Here is a 27687-nt window from a genome sequence, read left to right on the forward strand (position 1 = left end):
AGCAGAGGGCTGAAAGGGAAATTCTCCCCTGGTTATACACACCCACAGTCCAGATCCCTCCACCCAAACAGACCTTGTTTTGTCTCATGCTCCATCTCACGCTAATGCAGAAGGAGAAGGCGGGGAGAGGAAATATAACAAACCCCATCCAAAACAGTGATTCAGCCATAGAGATGACGTGCAGGCTGAACACAGCACTTTTGGTACCAGAATCCATGGGGCTTCTGAACAAAACATGCTTTTAGCAACAAAATAAATAAATAAACATAACATTTCTTTAGCCTACTATTTGCCCAGAAGATGTGTCAGTTTGGCAGATGTCTGGAGACCTAAAGATGAGTCAATACAGTCCTGCTCCTGCTGAGGCTGCTGATATGCCTCCTTCTGATGTCACTTCCTCTATAAGAACAGTTATTTTCCCAGTATGATCTAAATGTACGTTTCCAGTTGATTTGAAGAGTGACCTGCCCAATACAGTGACAATGACATTAAACTGCTTCAATATAGAGTGTACTTTTCCTAATTTCCCATCATTTTTTTTTTTTTTTTGCAGTAGAGCCAATCAAATCCAATGTGTGAGTAAAATATTTCAAACGCTTTTTTTATTTGAACAGACTTTACTTCTGTGAGAATGTGACACTTGATTTGGTGTCTGAGTCAGGAATTATTATAATACATCTACATTACACATCCAGATGGAAAACATTATAGCTTAATATCTGTTATGAAACATCTTTTTATACATAACATTTGAATTAAATCATAGTTGTCAGGGGTAAAATCAAAAATATTAATTCAAAACTTTAGAAAATGATCATACAGTAAAAGTACTTTGGTCCAAAAATCTGTAATAAAATATATATATATAAAAAAACAGGTTCTATGAAGATTATAAAATTTATGAAATACACCCTTTGAGTTCGGAATGGTACTGTGATGTCAGTCATGCTACAAATGTTGTTTTGCTTTTGGATTTCTTTCATATACAATGTGCATATATAGTAAATCAAAAGAAGTATAGCATATTCTATTTGAAATCTGACTTTTGTATAATGTTACAAAAGACAGTTACACAAGCGTACAATCTTCAGAATAGAGTGGCTTTCCTCATATGAAGAACTATTACAACTTGGTCTGATCAGATTCTGAAACATTTAGGATTTTATTATAACATTTTTTGTCAAGTGATTATTAATACACAGCTACTCTCCTTTTCAATGACCTTTTCTGTCTGCCCGCTGCTCCCACTGGCCGGATCTTAATTTCTGCAAAGTCGAGAGACTGGAGGTGACCTTTCCATGGCTCCCAGTTTACTCCCTGAAAGACACAATCAGGAAAGTATTACGTTTATTTTACTAACATTCAGCTACTCGTTATTTTAGCATTATATTTTTCATCATAATTTTTCATTATATTATCGGGCAGCATCATTGATGAAAGAGATTTAATCTAATATAGAGTTTTTTTTTTTTTTTTTTTTTTTTTTTGAAAGAAGTCTTTTGTGCTGACCAAGGCTGCATTTATTTGGTCAGAACTAATAGTAAAACAATAATATTCTGAAATATTATTTCAAATTAAAATAACTGTTCCCATTTTCAATATATTTTAAAATGTTAAAATTCCTGTTTCGGCAATTATTGTGTCACATGATCTTTCAGAAATCATTCTGATATGATCTTTTGGTGCTTACGGAAAATTTCTTATTATAATTGATGTAGAAAAAAAAAACATTGAACGATTTTGTTTTTGAGGACACATTTAGTATACTTATAAATGAGAAAACAACAACATTTATTTGAAATAGAAATATTTCACAGCATTACAAATGTATTTAATATCATTTCTGATTAACATAATGTATCCTTATGGAATTAAAGAATTTATAGTAGTATAAAAGCACCAGTTCACATCTTACTGCACAGTAGTGTATGTTTGGGCCATTTATGCAAAGTTATAAATCAGGGACAAAAAAAAAAAAAATTAATAAATATTAATATAATAGTAAATTAATTTTAAAAGTTGGTAGCCCCTAACACCTAAGCTTAGATGTTTAGAAGAAGAAGAAGAAGAAAATTTTATATATATATATATATATATATATATATGTTTAGAAGAAGAAGAAGAAGAAAAATGTTTATATATATATATATATATATATATATATATATATATATATACTTTGTTGCCTAAAATGTTGTTTTCCCTATTCCAGGAAAAACATATCTGTTAGCCTCAAAGAAATAAAGGCTGTAATAGGAATATAAATCTCCAACCAACTTGAAAGAATCATCTTAATTGTGAACTTAAGAGCTTTGATAGATCCAGAACACTGCTTTTGAATTACTGAAGCTATTTCTTTTAAGAGTTTTCGCTTCAAATCGTCCCTTCAGTGTTGTAATTTGAGAGCTCCCCCTGCTGGTTATAACATCTCATTACTGTATTTCCTTTGGCAATCTGTAGAATAAACCACACTAAAAAAGACACCCTATTTCACTCTGATTAACAACAAAATCCTCATAACTCACCATACTGTGTCTGTTGTCCCCAAATCTGCCGTTCAGATTGGCCAGGTGGCAGTTCTGGTACCACCAGGCCCCTTGGTGAGTCCGAGCACAGTTGCCAAGCGCGATGTCATTGTCTGAATCCTCCGTTGAGAAAGACGCTCCCTGGTGGTAGGTCATGGCATCACCTGTGCAAAATGTGTTATTAATACCATCACTTTGCTTCAAATAACTTTGTTGGCATAATCAGATTACATAATTCCACTTACCAGCATTTCCTTTGTAGCTGCCGATGGTAAGATTAAACTTCTGTTTGGATGGTGCTACTCTGAAGTTATCGTAGACAGCATACGTCCGCTCTGATCCCAAGCCCAGATCGAAACGCACTTCATATTGTGTAGGAGTATTAGTCAGCTCATGGATCTTCTCCAAACCTGGCCAACAAAAGCATCAGAGGAGTTCAAATCAATATCTAGTTCAATGTGAAGCAAAGACATGAGTAAGTGAAAGGTTTCAATAAGCATATAATGTGGAAACTTTATTAGATATACCGAGCCAAAATTCATCTGTCAGTTCTCCAAAGCCTTTCGTATACTCTCTCCAGCGCCTCTTGAAATCTAATTTGCCGGTGTTTCGTCTCTGGAACACCTGTGATTGATACATAGGATAAATTGTTAGATACAAGAGCAATGTATACTGTGGCTACAACATGAATTAATTTAATAATATCAAAACCGGAAGAATATTTAACTAATAAAATCCTGCATTTCATGAATTCACCTCAGTATTAAATATTCCACAATAAAAAATCATCATAACGGCATACTCACAATCCAGCCGCCGCCGTCAGTTGTCATGTCACAATACACCTGCATGGTTCTGCTACGGTTGCTGTTGACGTAGATTGTGTAGACGCCGCTCTCCATGTTTCCATTTCTCATAATCTGAGTGCAGTCCATTGGGAACGGGTAGGCCAGACGCACTAAAAAAAAACAGCAACACAATAAATATATGAGGTTTCTTATTTCAGTTAACTTTTATATATTTAATATTTGGTGAAAATAAACTTTGGTGATCTGTTGATAAACGAGTGGTCTCATAAGGATGTAAATGAAGCAATATGCTACTGCATAAATTACCTGTGCTAAAGCGTGTCTCCATTACCCTACTTTTCTTCGTGCCCTTGTAGGCAATAAGGGTGACAATGTACTTTTTCCCCATTGTGAGGTCAGAGAGAGCAAATCTGTTCTCCCGCGCAGTCAAAGTTTTTTCCACAGTCTAAAACAATAAAGCAGAATTCAGTGAAACAAACAACAACTCAGTTTAGACATTTGACAAACGTCAGTCAGATATTAACAAACATAAGACATTTATGAATTATACAATAAATTAATTACAATAAAGTTCTTAGTATATTGGATATTATATCTAACAATTAAAAATAATTAAAAATAAATTATTCAGCAAGGATACATTAAATTGAGACTAAAGACATTTATAATGTTACAAAACAAAAACGCTATTCTTTCCAATTTTCCTTTTATCAAAGAATCCTGAAAAATGTATCATGATTTGTTTCATAAGAATAAGGAACAATTTTTGTTGAGCACCAGATCAGCATATTAGAAAGATTTCTGAAGGATCACGTGACTCTGAAGACTGGAGTAATGGCTGCTGAAAATATTTTACAATTTAGTTTGTGTCGGTTCATAATACATTAATGTTAATTTACTGTATACAAAACGGAAATGTTTAAATGTTTTAGTAAACAAACAATAAAAATTAACCAACATTAATAAATGCCATAAAAGTGTATTGTTAGTTCATGCTAGCTATTGCATGATCTGATAATAACATATAATACCTTGTGAATTATTGTAAGCGGATACAGAATTGAATTGAAGAGGTTTCAAAATCTGTTAGCATGTAGAGCAAACCTGCATGCTGCCATCTTCAGCCCTGTAGGTCAGGATGTAGCCATCAATATTAGCCTGAGGAGCTTTCCATGTTAAAGTGGAGGTTTGAGTCTGGACATCAATGGCTTTGAGATTCTTTGGTGCATCAATCGCTGCGGATCAAAAAAAAAAAAAAGTTCAGTGGAATAAGGTTGACATCATTCAATATGTTGCTGAACTGTGTCTGGAAATTATCAGGAGATTACAACTTAATCTTAATGAGCTCTTAACAGATGAAAATTGTCTTTGAGTGTTAGCTGTTAAAAGAGTATAATTTGAATTTTCTGTGCAGAGTTAATTCAGTTATCAATACTGCTGAGACGAGACCTTACCTAAGACCTTCGTCATGCTTCATCTGACATATTTAGGCAGTCAAAGAAAGCATGGTACAGAGCCATGATGCCTGCTTGAATCAGATAACCTGTTTCAGCCTCAATTGTGGCTGTCCTGCTTGAGCGAGAGCCTTTCACAGTCCAGATGTAGACTGTGTAGAGAACTCTAGGCTTCAGAGCAGTGAACTTGTATACAAGTCAAAAATATAGGACATATTTTAATGTATGTCCTATATTTTTTATATGTCCTATTTTTATATGTCCTATTTAATGTATGTAAAATATGTCCTATAGGACATATTTTAAACTGCTAATAACTATAGGACTTAAGTTAGTGAACCTGTAGAGGGCGATGTTGATTTCTTCTCATATGCCCAGAACCATCAACAAAACAATAACCACTTAGGTTAGTAGAATTTATTTCTAAATGAGCAGTTGACACATTCAATTAAAGGTGAAGCATGTCATTTCTTTACAAACTAATCTAAATATGCAATTGACATTGTTGTGTTTACCTTTAGTAGCTCATTTGAAGGCATCTTGAGTAAAACAGCTCTATATTTCACAAAGCAAAAGTCCTGAGATGGAAGCGATGCAACATGTTTTACAGATTACGTAATCTGTACACAATTAATAAATCAATGGTAGACAACCATGGTATATGAGAAAGCATTTAAACTTTTTTTTAAATGACACGCTTCACTTGTAATGCGCATCTCTGCATTAAAGCCATGCACAGTTGGACCTAAGGATTCATGATTTAAAGTCTTATTTCTGCAAACAGATAAACTGTTCAAAACAGAGAACTCTGTGTTAGTTTGCATGAGCCGACAGGGAAGACACAATTCAAAAACCTCTTTCTGCTTCTGTCGAGCTCTTTTTGCTAGCACGAGACACACATAGACAACGTAGAGAACTCCAGGCTTCAGAGCAGTGAATTTGTAGGAGGTGCTGTTAGCTCCTACTCGAACCTAATGACCGGAGCCATCTATAGAGCTGTAGCTCAGCATGTAGCCATCAATTTCAGCCTGCACCTTGTCCAAAGTCACCAACGCGGAGTCCTCGGTCACCTCCTTGGTCATGAGGTTAGTAGGAGCGTCTATATCTAGAAAGCCATTTGTACAACAGGTTATAGCACAACATTGCTGCATTACAGCCATGCAGGTATAGAAAGTGCAGCAGAGATATAAGAATATGCATGTCTATGTAAAGGAATGTATCACTGAACCATGAAGGTAGACAGTTTATCCTTTTAATACTGATACAACTAGCTATAAATCCATAATACAGATATTATGTCCTATTAATTTCCATCACAGTTTGACCTACTGTAATATAGGATCAATAAAGTTTTATCTTCTGATGATGTTTGCTTCTTTACAAAGTTGAGCGAAAATTAATGACTTTAATTAATTCAAATTTGGAAATGCTCTGTGCTTATGAAAAGTGCAATTTTCTCAAATTAGAGTTCAGCTTGATTAATGCAGCCAGCAGGTTCTGTTATAATGTTGCAATTCATCACTCCACCAAGGGGACAAAACAGCACAACATGCTGCGTAAGAGTATTCTTTAAAAAATATATATTTTATGAATCCTTCTTGGAATTTATTACCTAAATGTGTTACCTGGGATTACATTTATTTGAAGTTTATTCAATTGACAATTTCCATTTAAATTGAAGATTTACACATTAAATGATGCAGTAACAAAATGCTAACACAAAACACAGTAAAAAAACAAAAACAAAAAAAAAACATTACAGATTAACATGTCTGAGGCTAAGCAGCTACAGTGCCAAACATTATGAAACACTGTCATAAGTTTAGGCACCAGCTACTGTAAACAACATGATTTGATTTTCTACAAAATATAAAGGCTTATCTAAACTTTTGGCTCCCTGATTCGAGTAAACAAAGCTTTAAAGGGGGGGTGAAATGCTATTTCATGCATACTGAGTTTTTTACACCATTAAAGAGTTGGATTCCCATGCTAAACATGGACAAAGTTTCAAAAATTAAGTTGTACGTTTGAATGAGTATTTTTGTTCCCAAAATACTCCTTCCGGTTTGTCACAAGTTTCGGAAAGTTTTTTTCGAGTATGGCTCTGTGTGACGTTAGATGGAGCGGAATTTCCTTATATGGGTCCTGAGGACACTTCTGCCGGAAGAGCGCGCGCTCCCGTAGAGCGAGGCTGGGCTGAGCACAGCAGCCACAGACATTTCACTGATCAGAGCGATTCACTGATCAGAGCGAGAGCGTCGCGAAAAGTCACAAAAGAAGTGTGTTTTTGGTTGCCAGGGCAAGACAACCCTGCACAGATTACCAAAAAAAAAAACAGCATTAAGGGACCAGTGGATGGAGTTTATTTTTACAGAGCATCAATGGAGTTGTGCCAGTGTTTTTGTTTGTTCCCTGCATTTCGAAGATGCTTGTTTTACAAACAAGGCCCAGTTTGACGACGGATTTGCGTATCGTTTATTTCTTAAGGATGATGCAGTTCCAACGAAAAAGGGTCACGATCATGTGTTGGAACCGCAGGCGGTGAGTAAAACTGCTTAAAATATCTCTGCCTCCTTGTTAGTGCGTCCCCCTCCCATGCCGGAGACCCGGGTTCGAGCCCCGCTCGGAGCGAGTCGTTGCTGCTGCTGCTTTCGTTCAGTTTCAGCCTCGGGATCTGATTCTGGATCATAAATAAACGGCTGAATCTGACTGTTAGCCATGGTTTGTTTTGGATGATGGTTTTTTCCTCACGGTAATGTCACAGCTTCCACATGCTCTCAACGCAAAAGCCTACTGGCGCTCGTGATTCTTTAGCTCCGCCCACACGTCCGGGAAAAATCGGTACAGACTATCTTTCTCTTATGAATATAATAAAACTAAAGACTTTTTGGAGTTATGAAGGATGCAGTACTACTCTATAGGTACTCAAGATTAACAGGATATTGAGTGAAAACGAGCATTTCACCCCCCCTTTAAATATTCCTAGGTAGATATTCCAGCCATCCATGCAGTTTGTTAAAGGCTGTATCAGTAATACAATGCAAACAGAAATACCCAATCCTGCTCACACTATAGTGCACAGATTTCTTCTGATGCTCTTTAGACGCTATAATGATAAATGGTTATGGTAACCCAACAGAAGATGCGCATGGGTACATCTGTTATATATCCAAGTGCTTCTGTTTGGGTTGCATTTCCTGACTCTGACTGTCTGTTGGTAATGCACTTAGACCATCTGCTTTCGTGTCTACAGCAGCACCCACTGGAGAAATACCTGTCTTGTTCTCTTAAACTTGAAATGTTATGCAGGAGTCTTCTTATTACAGGTTTGGCGGTTTAAAAGAGCTGAAAAATTATCAGTTCTACATTTGTTAATCTTATGGAGAATGCAAAATACTAGAACATTATGGCTCCATAATACACTGTTGACAACTGGTAGGTTGCATGTACTTGCAACGCCAAGGTCTTGGTCTGATTCTCAGATAACACAAAACACGTACAATGTGTCTGCCAAATGCAAAAATGTAGACAAAATCTCTGTCAAAAGAAATAGATTTAGGCACGGAAATGACTGCTTAAATGCACAAGGAAACAATGAACACATGAGAATGCCAGTCTTCCATTCACTGAGAAGCTCAAGAGATCAAAGAATAGTGGCAAGATCCCTTGAGGGAACGCTTGAGATGAGAAAATAAAAACAGTGAGGGTAAAGCCCCACAACCTCACCCAGAAGGTGAACAGCTTACCCGTCTCAGCTTTGGTCATGCTCTTCTGACTGGAACGAGAACCCTTATACGCCCAGAGGAAAACTGTGTACAGGACTCCTGGTTTCAGAGAGGTCAGCTGGTAAGAAGTAGCATCTGCGCCCACTATAATTTCTCGACCGGTGCCCTCTGCAGAGCTGTATATCAGTATGTAACCATCGATCTCAGCATGAACACCATCCCACGTCACAGTTGCAGAGTTCTCCGTCACCCCCCTGGTTGCCAGATTGGTTGGGGCATCAATGTCTGTTGGATAAGATAATGCAAGACATTCAGATAAAAAATAAAAACATGCAACACTGGCAGAAATAAAAATCAAAATGTTCTAAATCAACGTTTTTGCCCTTTTTTAAAACAATTTAAATGAGATATTTTTTTTTATAAAATCCATAAACAGTAAATAAATGTACTATTTATTTACAAATGTATATGATAAAAAGATTTCAGAGATTTCAAATATCTTACATTTATATTAGTATCTTTTTGTTGCATAAACATAATTGTTTTATAAAATATTTTACATACAATTTAATATTTTCAACTATTGAACAAATATTGTTTGAATAAATAAAATATTAGATATTTAATTGATTCAAAAATATACATTTACTTTTTATTTACAAAAAAAAAAACTTAATAAGAAAAAATGATCTAAGTCTAACGACATTTGGTGAGATGAATGCTTAAAACGTTTACACAATCCACAATATTTAACTATTTATTAGAAAAAAATATTATTTACACACAATTGCATATGATACAAAGACATCAGAGATTTCAGAGAATTTATATTTTTGTCTTTTAATGCTATATGCATTTGTGAGCAGTTCCACTGGAACTAAGAAAGTGCCCATGCAATGCAATAGAGGAAGTCAGTAGAAAAGGAAAAGCAATCATCATTTAAGCCACTGTTGTGTGACTGCAGCAAGGTTAGCTGAATGTCACCATACTATCGGCATCATGGAAACTGATTCACGATGTCTTCCAAGATTGCTTGAATACACAGCTCTCACTTTATGCTCTCTGATTGCTTATCATTTCTGACTCGTCTAAATTTGAAACACGTACTGTAATACAAAGCAACAGTTCAAACTGGAAAGCAGACAACGCCAATTCGAAATGCATTTATGAGACACTCAAAACTTAATGATTCTGCAATTACCTAGTCAATATCTCAGCACACAAACAACCAAGTTATAATAATATGATATGTGCCAAGCAGCTCTTATCTGTGTTATTGCTTATACAAATAAAATGTCCTTTTTCAAACAGAGTGGGGCCAGAGTGATCGAGAAAAACTGCCAAATGTATCTCTATCCCTGTCTCTGACCATTAAAGTATGGTCAGATTAGAAAATATTTCTCCCAACTTTCTCAGGACTCATTTCAAGCTTTCAAGCCAAAGTACAGCAGGGGAGATATGAGCTGGAAGCACTTTTCTATCATGGAAAACTGTTTATCCATCATGAGAATCAGGGCAGAATTATTGCACGATCTGCTTCATGAGATGTGCATTTTAGATTCACTATGAAGAAACAGAAAAATGTTGCACAGAAAATGAATCCATGAATACAATCAATTGTGAGTGCACTCATGTCATCTGCAGTGCAATTAGCACCACATAAGTTTTAATACTAGAAAAGAAGCTAACTCAAGACATTCAGATTTAAAAACCACAACAACACTGGTATATTGTACATTTTCTAAATCAGTATTTCTTTTCAGTAACACTTTAGTATATGGTCCAATTTACACTAATAACTAGTTGCTTATTAGCATGTCTATTATTAACATATTGGCTGTTTATTAGTGCTTATAAAGTACATATAATGCATGACATCCATAATCCTACCCAATACCCTAAACTTAACAACTACCTTATAAACTATTAATAAGCAGCAAATAAGGAGTTAATTGAGGCAAAAGTCATCGTTAATGGTTAGTTAATAGTGAGAATTGGACCCTAAAATAAATTATTTTGCCTTTTTCCAAGGAAAAAATATTTCAACAATTTTATAATAAACAATATAATTTGTTGTTTTTCCACATCAAATTAAATAAAATACAATGATAATTTAGAGAGAATATATATATATATATACAGTTTTTTTTACAGTACAAATTCAAATATTAAATATAGTTTAATATTTAAACTTTTTAAATAAATAGTTTAAATAATTGATATTTAAATGTTTAAATAATTGATATTTAAATATTTATAGAACATGATAAGTGTACATTTATTTACACAAAATTACATTAAATTGCAAACTGTGATAAATACATTTTCAGGATAGAGTTTGTGGTGAAAAAGACTAGGGCCGGGACTTTAACGCGTTAATTGAGATTAATTAATTACACAAAAAATAATGCGTTAACTAAGATTAATTAATTACAGAAAAAAAATTCCCGCATTTTTAATAACGTATTTTTGCACCGCGGAACGTTTCTCACTGGATAAGTTTCGGCTGACCGATTATACTGGAGCACCAACTAGCGTTCGCTTCGCATGTCACCGCAGCACACATCGAGCCTCAAGTATCACCTTAACGCAAAACATATAGCAGCTAGCGTGGACTTTACACTTTATGTTGAACTATGTATTATTTTGTTGGTGCAATTGGCAGTTTATGTTAAACTCTTTATTGTTTTGGCCAAGGTTATTGAGAGTTGGACTTAGTATGTTATGGTATTGTGGCGAGTGGGGCGGGGCCGAGAGGCGTGGGAACGAGGAGTGAGGCCAGGTGTAGTGATTGGAGATGAGCTACACCTGAGCCCCACCGCTAGTATCGAGTCCCACGTAGGAGATGGAAGGATATAAAACTGGAGTGACGACCGTGAAGGACGAGAGAGGACCAGGCCTGGGACATTATTTTAGGTTTTGGCTTTTATTTGTGCGCGTCAGTCGCCGTGAGGGGCTGACGCGCCGTTTTGTGTTTATTTCTGATTATTAAAATGAGTTTTGATTGTGCGCCGGTTCCCGCCTCCTTCTTCCCGATGAATATGGAGATTTGTTTATTACAGGTATGTTCTAATAGTCAGTGTTTCCAATGTTCTGAATGTAATTGACAGTATTGTGTTTTACTTAAAAACACTTTACAGAAGGTTCCAGCACCTATAAGCTTCCTGAATTTCTGAAATGTACTTTTTCTAAATTGTTTCTAAATATGCTATTGCTACACTTAATGTCAAAAATTGCACTGGTCTGCTAGACTTGGTTGAACAAAAATAAAACAATATTTTGTTGCTTAAGCTTATGTATTCAGTCATTATTCAATGGTATACTATAAATCCATGTGAAAAAAAAAAAAACTTCTCACTGTTCTCAGGTCAAATATTTATATGCGATTAAAATGCGATTAATTTCGATTAATTAATTACAAAGCCTCTAATTAATTAGATTAATTTTTTTAATCGAGTCCCGGCCCTAAAAAAGACATGAGGTACAACCTCTTCGCAGGTGCATTTAACAGTTATTATGTGGAGGTATTATGTATTAGAATAAACAAAATATAACTTCAATAAATAGATCAATTGTTTAACTATATACTGTAGGTAAACTATGCAAACTGGTTTTGGTACTCAAAATGGACTTTTAGTATGGACTTTTTTCTGAAGTTAATATAAAGAAAGAAAAAAACAAAAACTCAAGAAAAAAAAACAAACACCAAACCATTTTTTTATTATTATTATTATTATTATTATTATTATTATTATTATTATTATTATTATTTTGAAAGCCCTTCTTTAAAAAAAAAATAATTGTAAGGTAGTACTGATCAAGATGTGAGATCTTGCTTACCCACTTTAGGACATTAAATTATTTGAAGATGTCCAATCCAATGATTCTTTCCACAGAACAAACGATGCCTTAAACTCCCCTGTGGTGGCAGAACTACACCTGATTGTAGGAAGTGATGAGGGGCACATTTAGGGTAGAACAAAAGTACCAATGTCTGCAGCAGAATGAATGTCTTAGTAGAAACGTTCCCTACTGAGCCATTTTGTTCTTTTTATAGAGGCAGTCTTTTTAGTTAATTTAAAGTTGTGTTTTTATGGTTCCCAAGAACTTAAAAAGCTCAACAGTGCTGTTCAAGTCATTGATGCTAAAAGAAACCAGGTTGGGGGGCATTTGATCACTTCAGGTCAGTTTGAATGCTATAGTTATTCAGTCGTAAAATGAAATTCTACGTTAAAGAATATGGTTACCCTAGATTGCACCGGATAACAAGAAGATGTGTTGCACATGTGCAAAATATGCCATGGCTGTGAGGAAGCATTGAAAAACAATTTCCTGTTCCTACGGATTGGTAAGACGAAGTGTAGTAGTAACTGGTGAGGTAATACATAAGTTGCTGAGTAGATAATACTGTACTGGAAACCTCTCTAATGGCTGCTGTTGTTGTCAGGAACAGACTCAAAGGATGTACTACTACCCTTAAATATAAAGGCAGTACTTTTGAAATTGAGAATCTCACTGAGAATCTCGCTGAGGCTGACATCAGTGGGGTCCAAAACAACACTGGGACCCAATGAAAAAATTATAATAAATAAAAATTGCAAAATATGTTTGTGTTCATACAAGTTTGGAATTAATTTTGATTTTGGGCTGAACTATCCCTTTAAGGAAGGCTTGGGGTTCTAAGAACAGAAGGATCTTGATTAAAACAACATCTTTTTTAAAGAGTAGACAGCTTAAACACAAATACTTACTTATGTATTTGCCTATACAGTTCGGTTACAATCACGTTTGATTTACTATTTTGCTTTATTTTTGTACTGTTGATTGTTTTCTCACTGAGACATCACCACACTTGTCTCCTCAGACAAAGCAGCCCTACACACGTCTGATTAGCTGACTATGAGACTAGGCAAACTCTAATTTATCCAACTCAAGCACCTTTGGCTGAGAGCTCAATTCCCATAGGTAAATAGCCTGACAAAGTAAACTATATTTATGCTTACAGCAATAATTCAAAGCCGCAGATGTGGAATACAAAATCTAGCAGTTCCCTGCACTATATTTGATAAATTAAAACCACCCTCTGCACATAACTGTGGTTATGTATGTTAAGCTTTCTTTGCAACCGTAATTTATATAATTCTAAAGGGATGATCTTATTATTGAGCCAAACGCAGTGACGCATAAATGTTAAACAGGGAATATTACAGTTGTTAAACAGACATAAATATTAGTCCAAGCATTTAGACTATGAAATTTAAGGCTTCATGTTTTCTCTTGGTTCATTTCTCTTGGTTCATGTCAAATAAATTTTTATAAATAAGTCGCACCTGACTATAGGAAATTTAAGGCTAAAACATGACATATGCCTTTTAATGATTTGAGGGCTATTGATCATTTTCATTTTAATAAGGGGGATATTATATGGGCACTCCTTCAAAATTATTCTGCAACATTTCCAAAAGCCACAGACATGCACGAATCACGTATTTAAAAGACTTATTTTTATTAGACATCATTGGGCACTTCTAAGGGAGATTTACAGACCACTATTTATTTGATTCCACATTATTTGACAGGTTTAGTTAGTATAAAGATCTTGTTGTTGGCAGACTATCATTTCTAAAGCACTGGAGCACTACCTTTAAATATCTGCAGCTCCAACCACTAAGATACCTACAATAAAACAGAAACCAATACCTCTAGGGTTCTTCCTGAAGATTTGTTGGTTTTGGACATGTGTACTTTTTCAGAGCAAGTAATGTTAGAACTGCCACATTTAAATAGCCCTGGGTAAAATAATAAAACGGATTAGTTTTTTTGTTTTGCTTTTTTTTTCAGTCCAGGAAGCAATTTAATTGATTTATGGTCACAAGGAAAATATCTGTCTTATGCACTGGGCTGAAAAGATTTTAACTACCATTGGACACTGAACCCTTTCAGAAGAAAATATTTTCTGAGCGTAAAGCATGAAAGCATGAAAGGACTCCCTCCATTGAAAGATTGTTGTGGCAAAGATTTTATCTCTAGCATCAACATCAGAACAATAATCTAATTTCTGCATCTATTTGTCTCTGTTATGTTTTGCTTTCTTAAAGCTGCAGTCGGTAACTTTTGACGTTCTATTGGTTAATAAACAGAACTGCTTGCGTGTTGCGTAAGGACATTGTAGCCGGAGCTACTTCTCTCTGTTTATGTCTATAAAGAATCACAAAGGTACTGGGTTACTCCGCCGCGGTACCCCCGAAGCAATCTAAAATAGTCCAAATATAAACACTTATTATAGGTGCACCTTCAGGACAGGCTAAAAAACACGATTTGGATAATGGTTTCATGGTGTACTCGCTTATTATATACATTTTGTATACTTTGAACAGAAAAAAAAGTTACGGACCGCAGCTCTGATTGGTTGTTTTCTTACCGGGAGCGGTGTATTCCTGCAAATGGTAATACAGTCCCTCCAGAAAAACGCTGATTTTTTTTGTGATTGTTGCGGGCAAAAATACTTGATTATGCGGCACGTTTTCTTAAAAAATGCAATGTAATATGCGGGTTATTTTTGCAATTTTATGCGATGAAATTGCGTGAACTTGCAAAACCTCGGTTTGATGAAAAAGAGAAAAAAAGGTCCCCAACACCCTTTTCTCACTAGGCTACTACCTTAATGTAAAGAGTAATTTCTTATTACTTCCTATGATAAGCGAGCATACTAAATCACAGAATATTTAAGTTGCAATCTCTTACTGCAACGTAAATTATTTTACATACTACTTATATAATTACAACTGTAAGTTTTTTGGGTACTGTTCTGTCACAAAAAAGTGCAATCTTAAAACTGTAAACTTTTGAATGAAACTACAACAGTGTTAGTAGCCTAGTGAGAAGGGGGTGTTGGGGGAATCACCTTTTTTTCTCTATTTCATCAAACCGCAGTTTTCGCAAGTTCTCGCAATATAATTTGGCTCCACTGTCATGTAACAAATCGGGAAACTGCTTTGCGCGTTCTTTTGTGCTTATTTTTGTTGGCTTCAAGTTTCACCCTGGTTTCACCGCGGGGTTTGCAGATGATGTTCACGTCACGTAATTACGTCACTTCATAAGGTTCCCATGGCAATAGGGGGAAAATGGCGCTTTACTTGTGTGAAGTAAACGCAACATTTTTCAACTTTCTTCTAATATATATGTGTGTTTTTTTGCAACGAAAATACAGGGATTATGAAATCATGCTAGCCCCACATATTTTGCTTCCTGAAATTGGCAATTTATGCGGCAAAAGAGTGGCGTATTTGAAAAAATGCGACCCAGTGTATGTGGCCTTTGGCTGATTATGCATTAAATCAGGCGATCGCATAATCGCGTTTTTCTGGAGGGACTGATCATTCGCCATCCTCATCCTCATCCCTCTCTCAAAATAATTTGCCCTCACTGTCATGTAACACACTGGGTAACTGCTTCGCGCGGTCTTTTGAGCTTATTTTTGCTGGCAGATGAGAATGATTTGCGTGCTTCACCCTGGTTTCACCGTGGGCTTCACAGATGATGTTCACGTCGCGCAATTCCGTCACTTCATAAGGTTCCCATTGGAAAATAATGGCGATTTACCTGTGTGAAGTAAACGCAACATTTTTCAACTTTCTGCTAAGATATATGTCAATTTTTTTCCAACGAAAATTATTATTATTATGAAATCATGCTACCTCTGCATATTTTGCTTCCTGAAATGGGCAATTTATGCGGCGAAAGTGCGGCGTATTTGAAAAAATGCAACCCCCGCATAAATATGCGGCCCTTGGCTGAGCACGTCCTGATTTTGCCAAGTTCGATGTGTTCCTAGGTCAACATATTTTGTTGACCCTGGAACAACGTTTTACTCCAAAAATATATTCTTAACCATATCCCTACACCTAAACCTAACCTTAACCATGAGTAATCCCTAAAATCAGAGGAAATGATAGATGAATGACACTGATGTAAAAGCACCAAACACTGATTTTAAGCGTAAACTTCACAAAATCTATAAACTGGTTCTTCAAATCTGATTGGTTAATCACAATGTTGTTCCAGGGTCAACAACGATGTTGTCCCAGGAACATGTCTCACTTGGTAAAATCAGGTTCTGCCTTGGCTGATTATGCATTAAATCACGCAATCGCATAATCACGTTTTTCTGGAGGGACTGGCAATAGGACCACTGGGAGGAGCCAGAGGAGCTTGATTTTTTTACAGATTATTTGTCTCACATTCTACTGTCAGGACATAATGACAGGTTTTACAAATATGTAAAAAATACATTTTTACAAAAGTTATCAACTGCAGCTTTAATGTATTTCTGCAGATTTTGATGTTGTCATTTCTAGGTCAGGTTTCTCCTACATTGTGAGCACCAATATCCCTGCAAGATTAATAAGGCATTAAATCACCTACAGTGTGGCACAATGAAGTGGCTTAATAAACATATTGAATATTCATATTGTAAAGTAAAAAATAATGACCTAAAGGAAATCTAAAAATGTGAAAACATCCCAACTATGAAAGAAAAACTAAAGTGGTGTCTGGAAATTTTACTTTACACTTTATGCATTGCTATCGAGGTAGATTACTGACCTGTGACCCCTGTGGCATACGATGGCTTGCCTTCCATTTCCCCTATGATTGCTTGTACGCCTATCTGATATTCGGTTCCTGGGTTGAGGCCTGAAAAACACACATTCATGTTGTTCTCACTACACAGCTACTGAAGTCAATACACTCTGAAGCTTAGGGACCTGTGACTGCAGATGGATGCATAACACCGGACTGACCTACAATGGTATGCTTGGTTCTGGCCTCTTGGCTCATTGCCACGTTCTCCTGTCCTCCCTGACCATCAAGGCTAGCATGGGTCAATTTGAAGTAGTCCACAGCAATTGCAGGATTCTTCCAGTCCACCTGGATAGAGTCCTCTGTCTGGCCCAGCACCTTGATTCCTTCAACACCAGAGACCTCTGAAGAGAAAACCAGATAGGGGCAATATCTCTTATGGACAGTAAATGGAGAAAAAGCGTAATGGTGCGCTAAGTTGTTTTTACCTGTTTCAATGTGCAATATGACAACTGTGTATAATCAGGCATATATCAGAAGTGTCTTTAGACTTTAGTGTCACATGAACCTTCAGAAATCAATATGCTGATTGATATTCATTTGTATGTGTGGGTGTGTGTGTGTGTGTGTGTGTGTGTGTTATTTTTTCTTAATTCTACAGTGATTCTGTGTGAACAGATTTATTTGATACATATTAATGCAAATCCTTTGCCATTTCTTTCATCTTTTTTATTTGATGTCTCCAGTACTCTTCTTACAAGCATCTGCCCTTAACATTCTGCCACCGGATGACAGAAATGAGTTGCAGACAAGGACCAACCTACACTTTCATGTGAGAAGGAAATGCTTTCAGACATTCAAGCTCTCTGTTAACTGGTGACAGACAGTGTCCAATGCTGGCCATTCATCTTTGTCGTTACATCCAGATGATCAGCACTTTCTCATGGGAGTCTAATGTGCTGTGGGAAGTGTATGACTGACCACATCAAAATGTTGTAGTGCTCATCCCATTGTTGCACAACTGTAAGTATTCATTTCCTTGAAAATGTGTTTTTGGCTTTTCGCTGAACTCTACCAGCTGGCTTTAAAATGAACACAAATACCACTATGACAAAGCCATTTTACTGAACTGAAATGAACTTTCATTGTTTACAAAGTATTTAGACAACAACATAATATCTATTTTAAGCTTTAAATAAAAACCGAACCCTCAATACTTCATGACTGCCAGTATATTTGTAGTATTTTAGGCAATTGGTCTTACCAGTCGTAGCCACTATCTCATCAGACTGACTGTTAATGCCTCTGATGACAGCGTACACCTGCACTATGTACGTGACTCCGGCTCTGAGGCCCGTGATTAGGTAGGAGTTTTTCGTGTTTTCCACCCGGACATCTTTAATGGCTCCCTCGTCTCCCTTTGGATAGTAGGACAGGATGTAGTACTCGGCCCCTCTCACAGACTCCCACTCCACCAGCAGAGATTCATCTGTGACTTTGATCAGACGGAGACCTTTTGGTCCTAGAACTGAAATATGAAGAGATGTTGTCAACGAGCATTCTTTCACATCAGATTATTTACTAGTTTTCTATGCATTTGGGTCCTGTTTATTAATTAATAATTTGTTCAACCAACCAACATTGACAAACAGACCAAAATATAAGTCGATATTCATTGACAATATTCATTATTGAATACAGGGCCCCAGTAGCAAACCAGGAGCTCCAGAGTCAGACAGTCAGCAGAAGTTTCCATTAACACATTATCCACCAACTTAAAACTAAAAATAAAGGAGACGGAGGGTTTAAGGAAACTGCAAGAGAAAATAAAAATCAGGAAAATCCACGATGGGGAGAAAAGGGTGCTGTGGACACTGTTCAAGACTGAACAGCAGGATTGGACATTCTTCGACATGGCGAGGGGACAGGCAGGGGCGGAGCGGGGGGGGGGCTAATGGGGCTTAAGCCCCGAATGTTTTGTCAAAAGCCCCGAATCTTTTAGCTTTTTAAAAATAACTTCAACTTTGTTTCATTTCCTCTCAGTCTCTCAGACTGGAGCGGCAAAAAAAAAAAAAACAAAAGCTCTATTACTGTGCGTTGTGGCGGACGGTAAAGCATCACGCATCACTTCGCTTGTTTGCCAACTGCCGATAAAAACTAACGAAGAAGAATATAAATCATCTTCTTTGTCGTTGTCATTAGGGGCTGGTGGGCTTTTTATTTCACCGCCGTCGTAGCGAGCTCACTGACTAACCGCCTGAAATTAACATTATGGACATACCAATTTTTTTTAAAAAGGAACTCGTAACAGCAAACCTCACCGGCCAGAGAGAGATTCAAAAGCAATATATCCCAATGTATCAAATGCTAAGTTATTTCAGGGCATGTTTTACAACTGTTCTCGGCACATTAGTGGGATAAGATTAATTGAGAAATATAGCTGGAGAACAATTAAATACAAAATAGTTTGTAGGCTCTACTGGGTGAATATTTTTTTTTTCTGAGTAACCATCATTTTCCCAGATAGTGTATAGATCTTTAGGCATTCTGTTATCTCAAACAGCCTGAAAAATAGTGCATTTAGCTGACATAAATGGGGGAAAAAAAATCTCCCCTGCGGAGTACACCCCTGCAGCCCCCTAGGTTTGGGCTAAGCCCCGAATGTTTACATCTTCTGGCTCCGCCCCTGGGGACAGGAAGTCAATTTTTTCCTTCAGTTCTGCAGGAGGCTTTCCATCCAGTGGCCGTTAATATTGCCATTCTTGCTGTACTCTCCTGGGTTTGCCAGTAAGCATTTCACCCGTAGATAATTTCCCAAAAATGCCTGCTGAACCAATAATTTATAGGCCAGGTGTAAAGAAAACATAAGCGTCAGAAATGCATTCTCCCACCAATCGATTTTAAGGGGGCTTTGACCAAAGGAATTGAATTACAATTACAACACAGTACTGTTTGGACTACGACAAACTTGCATAAATCAAAAGTGGTGATTCTTTAAGCCAGAGAAACATCAGCCTGATGCTTAAAGCAACTTTAATTAAGCATAAATGAAATTTTGATTACATTTTATTGATGTTTTTATTGTGATCAGGATTAATATACATTTCTTACACTTTTTGAACAAAACTGTAGTCACTTTTTATGCAGTGACTAAGCCTGTGGTGCAAGCAGTAGGTACAGTAAATTAATCTTCAACATCTGCACTTTGTTGATCTACCATTAGGACATCCACCAAAACCCACTTGACTCTTTGTGGTCAGAACAAAGTTGCCACACTGATCTTTTGATGATCGACCACATTCATGATTAACATAGAATTGTTTCATTGTGTTTTTCTCTGTTTTTCATAAAGGTCTCATCGGTGTGAGTTTGTAATCACTTTCACATAATCCAGTAGGTCTAGGCTTGCAACATACATTATACACTACTGTTCAAAAGTCGGTAAGATTTCTGTTGTTGTTGTTGTTGTTTTGAAATAAATTTATGAAGGATCATGTAACACTGAAAACTGCAGTAATGGCTGATAAAAAATGAGCTGTCCCATCACTGGAATAAATAGCAAAAGTAGATAAATACCTCCTAATATAATAAACCTATATTTTTATATTATTATTATTATTATTTTTTTTTTTCAAGGTATAATTTTTAAAGCATCATCCTAGAATCATTGTAAGATTTTACAGGTCAGAAATCCCCATAAATGCAAGAATGAGTGTGGTTCAATAAAAATGGCAGTTCCCTATAGCGTTAGATATGGAAAATCTTTCAGACAAGTTATGGACAGCTGAACCCCTCAAATAATATTCCAGAGCCAATTAGTGGCAAGATCATGAGACTGTAACAGACAAATTGATCTGTTTGACTAGTTTGCAGTGCTTGCTCTTACATCCCTACTATTATCATTCTTGGAGTAAATTACGTGCCCTAACTCCATTCAAAACCATTTCAGAAATTTTTGCACCAATGATGTGTCACACTCTAAGGCTCTGGCCATGGCTTATATATCTTTTGAAGCTCAGCTCATCTATCCATGCATTCCAACTCTGAGGCACTCACTTCTATCTGAAGGTCTGAGGGCGAAACGTGTGGAAAATGCCCTTGTGCTAATGAGGCCTATCTTTAACTGTTTTCTTCCAGCAGGAGACTGAAAAACGAGCATTTATATGAGCAAATGTGCCACCTCAAAGTGTTTAATTAGTTGTTATATAGTTGATCTTTGGAAAAGCAGAGGAGAAGCAGTACGTTTACTTTGTAAATATTGAAATATTGAACTAGAAAAAAGGTTCCACTTTGTTTTCTTGTTTGTTTGTTTCTTGTTTTAATTTAAAATTAAATATTATTGGAGTATGTTTTAAAAGATGTTTATTTATTTATTTATTTATTTATGTTGTTGTTGATCTACTTCAAAAATTCTTGTTTAATTCAGTGTTACTTGCTGTTTTTTTATTGTTTGTAAAATATACTAGCAGTTTCAGAGTGAAAAATAACAATTATTAAAAGATTATTTTTAGTGAATCAAGCACAATTAGGACATTTATATTCTCGTCAGAATTTCCTGTAAACCAGTTTAGTAAAATCTTACCCATGGAGCAGTCAATTCCAAAGAATCCCTCATCGCAGATGCACTGTCCATCCACGCAGCGTCCATTTCCTATGCAGTCATTCGGACAGGTGACGATACTGCAGTCTTCTCCTGAGAATCCACTAAAGCACACGCATTTGCCATCCACACATTGGCCTTTGTCTTTGCAGTTGTTAGGGCATGTGGGCTGGCTGCAGTCATGGCCGGTGTAGCCTTCATAGCAGACGCAGCGTCCGTCAACACAGCGGCCGTTATCGTTGCATTCGTCGGGGCAGGATGAGATAGAGCAGTCTGGAGCCTCCCAGCCTGGGTTACACTTACAACTGCAAGAGTCCTGCTGGTATGTGCCATGCCCACTGCAGCTAGTGTCCACACCTTCAGTAGCAAAACAGAACAGTCTTAACATATTTCACCTGCATGAGATTTTGGAGGTTGGGGAACTCAGATATATGGACCAGGGCGAAGAATCACAGATTTCAATGTCTCTTTATAAGGCCTTTAACTAAGTTGTTGTTGTTGTTGTTGTTTTTAAGTTGCAAACACTGTTTTTTCTTGTTCAAATTCGCACTTATTAGGGTTATATACATATTTTTTTATTTCAGTTCAATGGTATTCCTTTCTAAAATTCTAAATTCAAATTTGAATTTTAGCTCCTGCTTGATACTTTCATTCAAATTCAGTTTAAAAATTTACAAATTGAACTAGAATTATAAAAAAGCATAATATTTTAACTTTTTTAAACAAAAGTGGCACATTCACAGTATATTAGTAAAATATACGTAAATGTATATGTAAAAAATTAAAACTGTATTATTTTACTGAAAATTTTAGCATGAATCGATTCAACTAGGTTATATTTGAGGCATATTCTGATATATATATAGATGGTTAACAGCACCAAATTAGGTAACTTGATTTTGAGATTTTAAAAATCAGGGAAAAATCTCCAGGTTTGTATTATTACCTGACCCTCCTCTGCAGCAGCCCTGAGCGCATTGGCTCTTTAGGTAGGTGACTTCCTCCTCCAGGCCATTTACACGGTACAGCAGGGCTTTGAAGTCTTCGGAATCTGCACATCCACAACCAGCCGACTGCAGACGTATGTTGTGTTTGAAAACAACGTCATTCTCTCCATCCACTGTGACTAACTGTCCTTCTGAGGCCTGGTCCTGGGAAAGCTGAACCACCTGAGAACCCTGCTTGCAACCAGAGTCAATGCTGTAGACATGGCTGAAGGTGACTTCTTTCTCAGCAGGACCCAGCTTTTCAGAGAGCACAAGATGGGACACTGCAAAGAACATCCCTTGAAGGAATAGGCCTCTCTTCAGCCCGTTGAATCTTACAATCATGGTTTCTGAAAGAAAGCAGAAAGACATGAATCCTGGGGGAATCTTATGATGATTGCGTGGTTAAATTTACAAGCATTTCTTTCTTAAAATATCAAACTTTCCCTATGGTTTGCGGTCCCACCTTCCAATAAGGAGTTTGATTTGCAAGCTGCACACACAAAAATCATTGTGCAAGACATCGCATTATTTTTAATGGAGCGCAATCTGTTTTACAAGGCCAGTTTTATAGATCTCTAATCCTACAGTAGGAACTGGGCAGACCTTATATTCAAGCACATCTCATCCAAACCATAATTGCACATCCACAACCACAAGGGCTTCTGGGAGAAGAACCCTTCTAACAAAATGATGTAAACCCAATGATGATAATGTCATTCAAAGGTTTGAATGCATCTTTATTTAAAAGTAGAAATGTTATAAAAGAGAAAGTGCATGCTTAGAAAGAGCCACCAGGGGTTTGTTTGCTTTAAAACTGAATTAAAATAACTTGTTTTTCCTGAGCACCAGTGGAAAATGTAATTCATTAGCAGTAAGCGTCTGACCGGATGTCGGATGATGTAGTTAATCCAGTAAAGTTAATCATAATTGGTAAATTAATACTGTAAATATGTATAACTTACTTGATAAATGATAGATTATTCTAAAATTAAAAATTCTTTAAAAATATATAAATTTATAATTTTTGTATAAATTGTTATAAAATAATATAAATAAAATGTTAAATAATATTTCATTATTTTAAAAAACTGTTTAAATGTCCATCTACAATAAATGCATTCCTCTATAAATAAATATAAAAAAATACAAAACAAACAAACAAAAAACATAAATCTAGCATCCAATCTAGTCCAATATAAGGACCACAAATTATTACAGCATTCTTATATAAACTTATTATAAACATTTAACATGTTTATTATTATTTATGAAATAACAAATACTGAATTTTATCAAATAATATAATTACAATATAACATAATATGTCAGGTATTTAAATAACTGTTTAAATTTCTATTTTATTATTCTATACATTATTCTGTACATAACTATACATCCAGTATAAATATCTAGAATAGGATCTTGGGCATACCTCTATTAATATAAATAATATATAATAATTAGCCAATCTAGCATCAGATTGTCATAGATAGACAGCACATAGAACTTGTGATTTAAAAATCCTGAATGCATGCAGAAGATTAGACACACATTCTGTATCTATCTGTATAAGTGATGTAAAGGTGAGGGCCCTTGTGAGCCCACAGGACCTAAAATGACAGTCATCTTCCCTGCCTTTAAAGCCAAATAGGTTCACTGACATTGAAAACAAGACATTAATGTCTCAAAGCCACTTTACCTTTATGGAATTGATGTCTTTATCAATCATAAACTTAGATTATAAGCCACGACACTGTGATATTGTGATACTGACAACCAGACAATTACAGTAAATGGCTTAACATTTCAAAGTATGCTTGCACCACAGTACTCAGATTGAATTTGTCTTTTTTTCATCATTTATTCATTCCATGCTTTGTTCTGAACATTAAGGACATCTCTGTAAATGTGGCGCTTAAATATAAACATGGAACAACACACATCAAAGTCCAGAAGCAGATGTGGAATGGCAGAAATGCTGAAATGAGAAGACCGAGAACTCCCTCAGGACTGAGGTAGAAATGTGAACAGAAGCACAGAAAAATCTGGAGCTCATGCCACACAGATCCAGAAAACACTGCTGGCGGCTGTTGTTTTTGACAGATTCTCTTTTGCAGATGTGGAGAGCTATTCCATTGCATTAGTCTAAGAAGACTGAAAGCTGACGGCCATTCTGTGTTCAGAAATTTCCAGATAATAACATTAAATAAACCAATAAAACAAGATGAATCATCCACTAAATCCAAAATGTCCCATCCAGCCAATGCAACCCAGATTCATATAAACACGTGCTATAATCAACCTCAATACTTACAACAAGAACTACAGCAAAGGCACAAACAAAATGCCCACACAGATCAAAACAATAATCCAATAACAATAACCACATAACAAATCAGCAACACAGTTCTCATGAAATGGTATATTCAAGTCACTCAAGAAGTCTGTGACTATTTAGGGAAATAATGTTGGTCTAACATGTGTTTTTAGATTTAAAGTGATTCACATCTGTGACTCAAAAGGGACTGTGTACTGGAACAAAATATTTCCTTCTGCATTATCTCTTCTAATTGATACATCTAAATAAGGATATTCAACTCACTGGGTAACATTTAAATAATTAACCTCTGAACTCAAACAGGCAGGAGAGTCTCTCCTAATTAGATTGGATGATGCAGTATTAAGGCACAGAGCAGTGAGGTCCATCATGTCCTGCCATAGCCCATATCACAAGCCCAGACACCAAACACATGCTACTGCAAGCTGCAAGGCCTTTGAAGGTCTTGTTTATTGCTTTTTGTCAGAGGCTTTTATTTCATGTGCACCATTTCTTTTTTGTGGTTTTATTTGTCTTGGAAAGCACACTGGAAAAGCCTGCCAACTCTCTTCTTCCACTGCTACTGAGGGGATGTTTGAGCCTGCCTCATGCACATACAAAAACACACAAAAAAAGATGCTATGTTTCTACCATTGAACAGACAATACAAACTGCCATGCAACAACCATAAAATACTTATTGCCCACATTTTGCATGTGACTGGCCAATGTATGACATCAAAATTGCTGATCACAGTCCAAAAATTGCTCATGAATAATGTTTCACTCTTAACTGTTTTTTACTCATCCAGTGGACTGCACTGTAAATTTACACACACACACACACACACATGTATATGGATGGATGGATGGATGGATAGATAGATATTATTTTCTTTTATAGGTAGGAAGGTATCAAATGAAAATTAACAAATACATTCTTAAATAAATAAAAAAATCTGAAATAATAATTTGTTTAAAAAAAAAAAGTATTAGGCTAATTAAAACTATAATGAAAAAAATCTCATTATTCCACCCATGAATAAAAAAAGAATAAACTTTTTTATTTATTTTAGCAAAATTAGTGTTTTTAATAATAGTTAATATTAATATTAACATTAATAAGAGTTAATTTTACCTGTTTTCATCTTAAATATTGCTAATAATACAATTAGGAAAATATCTTTAATAATAATAATTATTATTATTAAAAGGTTTTGCTTTTGTTTTCCTAATCATCTTGAATTTTACACATTTTTGCCAATTTACACCCAGTGATGTTTGAAAATGTATCTTCCATTGAACATTTCAGCAAACCATGCTCAATGAAATCTCTGCAACAAGATGTTTAACAGAGTCTGGTTCAAGACAGAAAAGATGCAGGCTGCTAAGTGGCCGTTGACTGTTTTCTGTTCAAAATATAAGCTTTCAACGCTGTGATTGGGACTCATTTATGCCTTTTAGGAACTGAAAGGGCAAGGACCTAAAATTCACATTTTGAGTTGGAAATAAACTTTGTGAGGTAGAGGGCAGGAAAACAGGCAGCCAGACTGTGCCATGCCATGCCCTCTCCTATATAAGACAAAGACAGTCTGTTTCTCTGAATCTAAAGCAGAGCCCCAGTTGCACCATTGCTAAAAAGATTTAGGGCTTACCAGTGCAGAGAAGAGAAGAGGAGGAGAGGTGAGGAGTGCAGACTGCAAGCCATAAACAGCAGCACTAGTCATTTCTCCCTTTTGCTCTTCTGATGAGAGCTGAAAGCAATTAAGCTTAAGTCTAGATACAGACTCATTTCCTCTCCTCAGTACGTACCACTGGGGAATGAAACCACAGCAGACTTACAAGGATCTGTCAGATTCCCAAAAGTGACTCTGTTCGCTTGTATTGTGTAATGTGCAAGGAGCAAATAGTAAACCTTCAGCGGGCTGCGTGCAACATCTGCTGTTCATCTGATCTGGGCTTCTGATAATACCTGAAGATTATTGTCTTAAATGACAAAACACTATGGATGGTTTCAGTGTATTTATCCTAAAGAAGTATACATTTAGCAATAACTCTTAGTCTGAGCATGAACATTAGAGCGTAACATAAATATAAAAAGAAAAGAAAACAAATTCAAAGCTCAAAAGTTAAGATTGCACTGTATTCATGCAATATTTCTATGTGATCTGACCCTAAGAAAATATATTACTTTAATTTGTTTCAGACATGTTAAATCATACCTTGTAGAAAAATAAAACTAGATGTTATCACATAACAAGTACTTTTTTATATAACCAGTCAAAACATGTTTACAGTTGTGAATATCCATAATATTAATATTCATTAGCAAGAATTTGCAAATTAGAAAAGAAAAGCAATTCATTTTTTTTTTTTTTTACAAATTGTAAATCACTGCATTAACATCATTATATAATTTAATATCAATTAAAAATAACTTTTTTTACAGCTGCAAAAAAGTGAGAAGCTCATGCACATGCAACAATTAAGCTGTACTGTAGATGCCTTACCCGAGAATATTGCCTGCCACAGTATTATTCCTGCTCACTGACGGACGCTTATTAGTGCAGGCACCTGTTTACAAGCTCAGACCGGCCATTCAGCAATGTCTCGACTCCTCCAACTCTCTGCCTTCAAACTGTTTAAATGCCCTCATTGCAGCCACGAGCCAATGGCCAGCCTGGGTGTG

At 36.0% G+C, this 27687-nt stretch overlaps 1 protein-coding gene across 1 annotated transcript; it reads right to left on the bottom strand.

Annotated features, from left to right (window-relative positions):
• Positions 1 to 1045: 1045 nt before the first annotated feature.
• LOC113037765 (tenascin-N-like) lies at positions 1046 to 27615 on the bottom strand. Its single transcript, XM_026195119.1, has 14 exons — positions 27509 to 27615; positions 22640 to 23029; positions 21676 to 22050; positions 18358 to 18621; positions 17315 to 17497; positions 17118 to 17207; positions 8535 to 8798; positions 4439 to 4569; positions 3641 to 3779; positions 3332 to 3483; positions 3053 to 3149; positions 2771 to 2935; positions 2526 to 2689; positions 1046 to 1317 (listed from the first exon to the last, which is right to left on the bottom strand). Exons 2-14 carry the CDS (start codon positions 23022 to 23024, stop codon positions 1192 to 1194), a joined length of 2535 nt encoding a protein of 844 aa, XP_026050904.1. The 5' UTR covers positions 23025 to 23029; positions 27509 to 27615; the 3' UTR covers positions 1046 to 1191.
• Positions 27616 to 27687: the final 72 nt, after the last annotated feature.

Source organism: Carassius auratus, chromosome 2, assembly GCF_003368295.1.
Source record: "Carassius auratus strain Wakin chromosome 2, ASM336829v1, whole genome shotgun sequence".
Taxonomy (NCBI): domain Eukaryota; kingdom Metazoa; phylum Chordata; class Actinopteri; order Cypriniformes; family Cyprinidae; genus Carassius; species Carassius auratus.

Coding starts and splice junctions, on each gene's coding strand:
- LOC113037765 (XM_026195119.1), bottom strand. CDS start 23,024: ATGATTGTAAGATTCAACGGGCTGAAGAGAGGCCTATTCCTTCAAGGG. Junction 3,150..3,331: donor CTGACGGCGGCGGCTGGATT/GTGAGTATGCCG, acceptor TATCAATCACAG/GTGTTCCAGAGACGAAACAC. Junction 2,936..3,052: donor GACAGATGAATTTTGGCTCG/GTATATCTAATA, acceptor TTTGTTGGCCAG/GTTTGGAGAAGATCCATGAG.